Source organism: Microtus ochrogaster, chromosome 1 (assembly GCF_000317375.1).
Source record: "Microtus ochrogaster isolate Prairie Vole_2 chromosome 1, MicOch1.0, whole genome shotgun sequence".
NCBI lineage: Eukaryota > Metazoa > Chordata > Mammalia > Rodentia > Cricetidae > Microtus > Microtus ochrogaster.
This window is the reverse complement of record NC_022009.1, coordinates 114,878,876-114,887,270: the sequence shown is the minus strand read 5'-3', so window position 1 is coordinate 114,887,270 and position 8,395 is coordinate 114,878,876. Positions and strand designations below refer to the sequence as shown.

Here is an 8,395-nt window from a genome sequence, read left to right as displayed (position 1 = left end):
GCTGTCAAAGAGCTGAAGAGAAATTGGAGAACTCATTACAGAGCATTATAACATTTGTGCTGCATTGTTCTCTGTGGTTAGCACATTTACTTTATGCTGTATGGTTTTGCTTTTCTGTCTTACAGTATTATGACTATTAACTATGGAAAAAATCATACCTTTAGGAAACACATCAGTTATACATAATTAAAAAGGTAATTTATGCTACTTTTTTGAATGAAATCAATTGAGCTCTGGCAAGGAAGAAGCACACTGTAAAGAATAATTCATAATAGCAGCAAAGATTAGCAATAAATTCAGACCCATTCTTCCAGCTCACCTGTCCTTCCCCACAGCTCGGACCCAGCACCTGACTAGAACCTGGTCCACAGTACATTTATATGCGAGTGGACAGTGGTTTCTAGCGATTTCTCTGTCGTTTGCCGGCTGCTCTTGGACTGATGACTACGGGATTATAAAAGCACATTCAGGAGCGTCTCAAGGGTACACACGACAAACACTCTCCATCACGCCGGCCTCATTAGAAATGGCCTAAGCCACACAGCAGAGACAAGGCCATTAACTAACGAAATAAACATAATGAATTCCTCTGGTCATTAGACAGTGACTTGAAAACAATGTATCTCCCAGGGCAATTTACCAAGAGAAATCATGAGTGTTCAGTAGCTGCAGAGACTGAACTCAACAGCGCACAGATGACTTCAACGGCAGCACAGTCCAGATCTTCAAAGTCTGATATTCAGCCCGAGGACGCTTTTGTTGGACTCTTATACAGTAAGAGGACAGTCTGTATATAAGAAACCCCGTCATTTAAAAACTCATCTTATTTTTCTCTACAAAGTAAAGGGCTTGTTCTTAACTTGCATCATCTTAAAATTCGTAATATGCATTGCAGTAAGCCCACAGAATGTTGGCTATGGAAACTCATCAGGGCACAGAGAGAGACAGGAGGGCATTCCCGCTGTAGATAGAGCCAGCTACTCGGCGGGAGTCACCTGGTCCAAGTATTTTCCTTGATGTGTGTACGGTTTTCCTTAGTCCTTGTAATCAAATACTTCATCAGAGACAGGTAGCAGCTCTACTTCTCTCTCGTGGCAAACAATGACAACTTGATTAGGAAGATAAACATAGCTCCAGCCCAGGTGTCTTAATCACCGGAGGTGACATTTGCTGATATTCTGAATCTCAGTGTTAATTTGTGGCAGTTCACTCAGCAGAATTCGTTGAAATTTGAAATTTTCATCTTGCCTCCCCCCCATAAAGTCTGAACTTTATAGTTTCAGAGTGTATTTGAAGCTTTCTATTTTAAAGACCAGGAAGCAATTGAAAAATGGGAACTAATTTTCTTCTTTCAAAACTCCCTAATCAGACACTTTTGCAAGATTCAGTTGGAATTATAATTTTTCCTGTGTTGGGAATTTCATAAATGAACAGGCAAAGCTGATCACATATTAATGCAATCTAATCAAACTCATTAAAATTAGTTGGAGAGAAAAGCTTAGAACGTGGTAGGTGGCAGAGGACAAGAGCAGGTCTGTAAGGCAATGGTTCACAGTCATAGAAGCAAAAAGCGAGCAAGCATCACTCAGAGCCTGCCTTTAAAGTGTTTAAAATGCAGCCGGCATTAACGTTCACACTGAAGAGACAGTTCAAAAGACTTAAGGGCACTTTTGGGATTTTCTGATTTATTGGATTTACTGGATCAAACCTTCCCAAACCCCGTTCTTCCTCCTCTGCCCATTTACTGGTCCCTGCAGTACCAGTTCCACTGCACTTACTGTCCTGTTTCTGCCAGCTGTTGTTTTGGGAGCTTCCTACACCACGTGTGGACAAAAGCACACACATGCACCCACACACAAACACACTTAGGCAAATACTTTTTATCCTGAGTGAAGGACCCATTGTCACCTGGGTGTTCTAGTGGTATATCAAGCCTGACTCGGGTGCTCAGGCAGTCAGCTTATACGGAGGAAAGACAGAGTCACCTATTAAAGCCGGAAGAGTCTTAAGAAACCAAGGCTGCTATTTCACAGGGGACGAGCCGAGCACAGACACTCAGTGTCCCACCTCTGAGTCACAGGCGTCGGGTACTTTTCAAGCTGTGAGACTGTTTCCTATTTTACAGGTAGGAAAGTTTAGTTATTCCTCTCCATCACCTTCACCCAGCACCAAAATTGAAAAAAAAAAAAATCTGGTGTTTAAGATCCTGAATATAAAAGAAAAATGAAAAATAAATCAAATGCAAATTGACTTTGCATTTGGAAGTTGGAATAAAGGGACCCAGTGCACAGCTCAATCGGTAAAGAACACGCCTTGTAAGCCTGAGGCCTGGTCCTCAGCACTTGGGTGGAGGGGAGGGGTGGGGGCAAGAATTAGTGGCCAGAAAGTTCTTGGTTTGTAAGTGAATCCTGGCCACCTGTTTTCTCCATCCCTTTCACGTGGCTAATAACTAGTTACATTAAAAAGTCTCTCTATATGGGGATGAGAATTGAAATATGAATTTTAAAAAAAAACGATTAAAAGGGCAGAGGCAGAGTGACTGTCACATAGTTACCCAAACAGGATGCCAACCATTATAAATAGTTTATAAATTCATGGAGAAGTAAATTCAGTGTTAAATTTTGTGAAAAGATATAAAATTGGGCATAAGGAACTAAGACTCAGCAGAGAAAAATGGCTAGAAGGAAATGCACTAAGGGCATTTTTCCCTACTTTGAGAATGTCCCCAAATGTATTTCTATTACCCTTATAATAAAAAAACAAGTCGGATTTTAACGGTTGGGCAGAGAACCAGAAGCTGGTAACACTGCATAGTCAGGACCATGCGTCCCTTTAAAAGTCCCTTTTGGGTCCTGTTTTTTTTCTCCCTTCCATGTTCTCTGGTTCCTGTCAGGAGTTCCAGAGATGAGACAGACTTGACTGAAGATAAAAGTGAGGAAGCCTCGGTGTTTCCCTCCCTCAGGGCCTGTTTGAGATACAGCAGAGACACTCAGTCCGCTGTCAGAGTGAAGAACTTCCTGCGAAGGGCTGTTACTGCACTTTCTAAGATGCTCTTAGAAAACCTGGAAGGGCCCTAAATAATTCCCTGTCTCCTTCAGGGTCTGGGTGACTGGGTGTGTGCAACAGTCAACGGCTTTTAGACCGCTGATTACGCTGACACTAATGGCTCAATTAAAACACAGATGTAACTCTCAGGTATCATCCATTTCAAGGGGAATAAAGTAATCTCGGTAGGGGGGAACCCTTCAGCTACTTCCTAAATTGCTAACAGCACATTTCCCTCCCTCTTCTAAAAGCCATTTCTCCAGAGAGCACACCGTGTCTGGAGGTCTTCTCCAGTCTCACTGGGGAGCTCTCAGACATTTCTAATGTAAACCTCCATCAAGAGTCAGTCACAAGGCAAAAACCGAAAACCTGCAGCTTCTTCCCCATGGTCCTCACGTCTTCTGGGGAAGCTGTGTGACTGCCTGGTACCTCTAAGGGGATCTGCGGGTCTGCTTGACCTGAGGGCTCAGGTTCACACAACCCGCAGCCAGAGGAACTCTCTCCTCTCCCAAGTGTTCCTGCTGCATGGCCAATTCCCACACCCAACCTGTCAGATGAGAAATAAAGACCCTTGCTGGTCTGAGAAGAGAGCTCAGGAGTGGAGAGCTAAGCTGAAGTCCAGGAAACTGCTGTCTCGAGGCAAAGAGGAGCAAGATGCTACCACCAGGCACCCTGCAGGCCTGATAGGGGAGCAGGCCTCTCTGCTCCTGTTGCCGGGCTTCCGCTCCATGAGGCAGGCACAGGCTCAAGCACCTTCAAATAAAGATGGCCCACCGTCATCTCAACCCCTCCCACACAGAGAACGACAAACCACGCTACTATATCCTGAGCAAAGAAAACCATAGGCTATGTACTTATTCACGCACAAGCAACACAAGACAATTAAAAACAGAACGAAAGGTCCCTTCCAGAAGCGTAAATAATAAACAACAGGGAGAAAGCTTTTCTCCTGCCCGCTGTGGTAAAGAACAGCACCCAGCGGTGCTTCCTCGGAGGGTGGAGTGCTGTTTCAATGGTTCTCACCAATCAGGTCACTGTGCTCCTTCCTTGGAGATCTCCCCGTGCTAACTCCGACATGTTAAAATGTGCAAATAATAAATACTTCAGTGTAAACAAAGGCAGTATTAGATCAGAAAGGAAGCATATTTCACGTTTACCATTGGTAATTGTCAATGAAAGAATCTAAAGCACCTTAATGAGACCCCACGAATGACAGCTCAGAACGTTTTCTTCCAAACATCCCGTGGCTTTCCTACGTCTGATTTGGGTCATTTTTGAGACAGAGTCTCCAGCATGAGTCTGGCTGGCCTTCTGATCCTCCTGTCCCCATCTTCTTTCTAATTGGTAGGTTGTGGCCAAGGACCAATGTGCAGAGCTGCAAACACTGCTTTTGTTCGATGCTTACAGTTAATCTCACTCCCCGTGCAGCACCGATTATTTGCATATTCATGTGCAAATACAGGAAAAAACGGTGGGATTGTCTCCTTTTACTCAGCTAAAAATGATAGCAGCAGCAAGAGAAAGGCCACAGAGCAAACACGAAGTTTGCATCCACCTGCACAGTTACGCAAACTTTCCACCTCAGGAGACCAGAAGCATCATTTCAGAACTAGAGGGTGTCCACAGAACTAGAAGGTGTCCATGAGACCATATTCATGCTATCAATTTACAGGAAAAACAGGCTTTACGGATGTTTAGTTACTTGAAGCCACATATCTGGTTGGCAGCAGAGTTAGGCACAGACTCTCTATCTTTTGTTTCTAAAGTCCCCACAGTGACACCACTCAAAAGGTGGGCAGGGACCTCTTGAGTGAGGCGCGTGTCCTTCTAACAGGGGTTTCAGAAAGATTTGCGTGTCCCTTCTGGCACAGAAATTTACAGGCAACCAACAGCTGTCTTACAATGACACAATTCATGACCCTGAGTCTGCCGATGCCTTCATCTTGAAACTGTCATTGTTCTATATGATAGGAAAGGGCTTCAGCGTGACGTCAAATAACAACAACGTGTAGGGTCCAGGTGAGACGGGAAACTCTGATGTGTTTGTCATGTCTGTAAGTTCTGTGCCGAGGTCTGGATGCAGTTTCATCTTTCCCCTGTTTTAAGACAAGGTCTCTTATAGCTCACCTCAAATTCATTTCCTTGCAAAGGAAAACCCTGAGATTCTGGTCCTGTCTCCACTTCTAGAGAACTGGGATTATAAGTACATTCTACCAAGTCTGGGTTTGCACACATCGTTCTTGCCTATTTCCCCAATCTTTGATGAATGTCAAGTTGCTGGATATTGGATATCTGGACTGTGGGTAAACAAGGTTTTAAACTTATTGTATTTAAAGGAAAAGAGAAAAAAGTTTATTTTAAAAAAAAGGCAGGAGCAGGGGAGGAGAAAAGGTTCTGAGCCAATACTGTAGACAAATGTTGAAGTACCCCCCCCATTAATTATATTTGAAACATTTGGAAGCCACAGATGGTGATAACTGCCATTGAATCACTCGGGTTGACACTGCAGTGGGTGAGCACTAAGGACAAACTGACCTCTCCAGAGACCAGGGTATTCCTAACTAACAACCCACCCCTCCTTACACTGGGACAAACTGACCTCTCCAGAGACCAGACCTAACTAACAACCCACCCCTCCTTACACTGGGACAAACTGACCTCTCCAGAGACCAGACTTAACTAACAACCCACCCCTCCTCACACTGGGACAAACTGACCTCTCCAGAGACCAGAACTAACTAACAACCCACCCCTCCTCACACTGGGACAAACTGACCTCTCCAGAGACCAGCATAGTCCTAACTAACAATCCATCCCCCCTCACACTGGGACAGTGGAGTTTAAACTGTAAGGAAGCAGAAGCCAAGACAGCATGGGAAGAGGCCAACTTGAAGGATCTTGGTGTGGGAGGGTTATCTCACAGTACTGGATGCTGTGAGCTTCTACTCTGGATCCTTCTTTTACGATGCAATAGCCTTCTTCTGAGTAGCAATATCTTTTCCTATTTGTCTTCCTTTAGCTAAACCAGTAGTGCATGAGTTATGGAGGAGAAGGGGACACTGTCACTTATTCATCTGCCCGCATCCAGTCTTCACCAGACCCGCCACCTGCTCAGACAGACAGACAGACAGACAGACAGCAGTGACCAAAGGCGAGCAGAGCTCAGGCTCTGCTTTACATAGATGTCGCTTAGTTTCTCACAGGTTCCAAACACACTCCGAAAAACTTTGTCTCCCAAGCAAAGAGGCCCTAACACCACCTTAACATGGTCTGAGAGACTGGAAGGACCCAAATCTGGCCTTACGCAGCATCAGTGGCATTAATCAGCCATATGAATTCTAAGGACCTCACGATCAAATACCATATCCCTTATTATTAAAACAACTCAACGGAAGATTGGCTCGACTTTATGAAATGAAAAACGGAGGTTCTAAGAGATTAACGTTCTAACGATCAGGACAGCGCTAAGCCTGGAAACGTGGACCCTTGGACTCTCGTGCCTGGGTTTATTCCTGCTGCTTCCTGATTAACTCTGCACTGAAGGATTTGTCTCTAAAGGCCAAGGCTAAGAGCGTGCACTTGTCTGAACACGTTGCAGGCCTGTCTGATGCACAAGGCTCTGGGTTTATGTGGCGCTGGGATCAAACCGAAGTCTTGGGCATGCTAGGCATGCTGGGTAGTTTGTCAGCCTGACACAAATTAGAGTCACCTGGAAGGAACAGCCTCCTTCAGATTGGCCTGTGGCATGTTTGTGGCAACTTTTTTTTTTTTATTTTTTAATTTATGGTTGACATGGGGGGTGGGCTCAGCACATTGTGGGTGGCGCCACCCCTGACAAGGCCCTGGGTTATACAAGAAAGCAGGGTGAGCAAGTTATGGGAAGCAAGCCAGCAAGCAGTACTCTTCCATGGTCTCTGTTTCAGTTCCTACCTTGAGTTTCTGCCTAGACCTTCCTGAGAATGTGAGATGAAATATACCCTTTCCTTCCCAAGCTGTTTCTGGTCGGCATTTTATCACACTAACAGGAAACAAATTAGGATGCTGGGCAAACACTCTACCAACTGAGCTACACCCTAGCCTTAAATTTCATTTTACTAAATGTTCCAACGAGTCTAAATAATATTGCACTCAATAACAATAAAACTGGCTTTAGCTCACGGACTATATAACAGGTAAAAACGGTGTGGTAAGGGTGTCTGTCCATGGCTTTGCTAAGTCCCAGTGGAGGGGACAAAGGGTCTGCAGTCAACCAAATGTCTACTGTGGGATCAGAGAACAGACGGCATTTCAGTTGTTGAAAACAGAAGGCCGAATCCAGCTAAAGCTTCAAGGGGTTAAACAAGTACTACTTGGGAAAACACAATCTCTGATATTAAAAAGAAATTACCCAAATCAAATAGAGCTGTCCACCAACTACCGGATATAAAGGTCTTCATCTGGCTTTCAAAACCGAAGTGACTGCAGGATTAGAGCAACGGCAGCATAGCTGATCAACGGGGAGAAACTCCCTATAAGCAAGAGCTCACAGGGACTTGATATACGTGAGAGCCATTGCCCGGAGCTGCGGAGAAGAAAATCACCAACAACTGGTACCATCGAGTCCAATTCGCCCTTAATCACCTACTTCAGAATAAGGGCGTTCTGGGGAGTGGTGTGTGTGTGCGTGTGTGTGTGTGCGTGTGTGTGTGCGTGTGTGCGTGTGTATGTGTGTGTGTGTATGAATGTAATTACACACATACCTGCTTCGTCATAGGATACCGTCAACTTTTCCAGCATTTCTCGGTCTATGGACAGGATCTGCTGCTCCAGAATGCTTTGGTAAGACAGAACACTGTTTTCTTTGTCTTTCTCATAATCCTGAAGATGCTGCTTCAGCGCCTCTGGGAGCCTTGATTTTACGTATTCGGCTGCAGTCTGTGGGTAAACGGAGAACGTCATTAACCTCTCTCTCGCCTTAGGTTTTCCTTTACCTTCAGGGGCTACAGAGAGAACTCAGAGCACTTCAGATCCAGCCGCCAGACACACATCTTGCCGCTGTGAGTCTTAGATTGCACAAGTGCAGTGAGACGTATCTTCACTCTGTCAGACCCCAAACCTCTTCGAGTTTTCTATCTCGTTTAAAAGACGATGGGTTCCATGTTTACAGAGTTAGTACTATGAGCTGAAGGCCAAAATTAGGATATGATTGATGGTCCATACTTGAAAACCCAATACAAGGTCATCCTGGCTATAACTGTGAGTTCAAAGTACGTCTAGCTGGGCGGTGGTGGCGCACGCCTTTAATCCCAGCACTCGGGAGGCAGAGGCAGGCGGATCTCTGTGAGTTCGAGGCCAGCCTGGTCTACAAGAG

At 45.0% G+C, this 8,395-nt stretch overlaps 1 protein-coding gene across 1 annotated transcript in view; it reads right to left on the bottom strand.

Annotated features, from left to right (window-relative positions):
* The window catches only part of Ppm1l (protein phosphatase, Mg2+/Mn2+ dependent 1L), a 206,329-nt gene that overhangs the window by 50,843 nt on the left and 147,091 nt on the right, over positions 1-8,395 (bottom strand). The window contains exon 2 of the mRNA XM_013348205.2: positions 7,785-7,959. Within this exon, the coding sequence (XP_013203659.2) occupies positions 7,785-7,959 (175 nt within the window). The remainder of the gene's footprint in view (positions 1-7,784; positions 7,960-8,395) is intronic.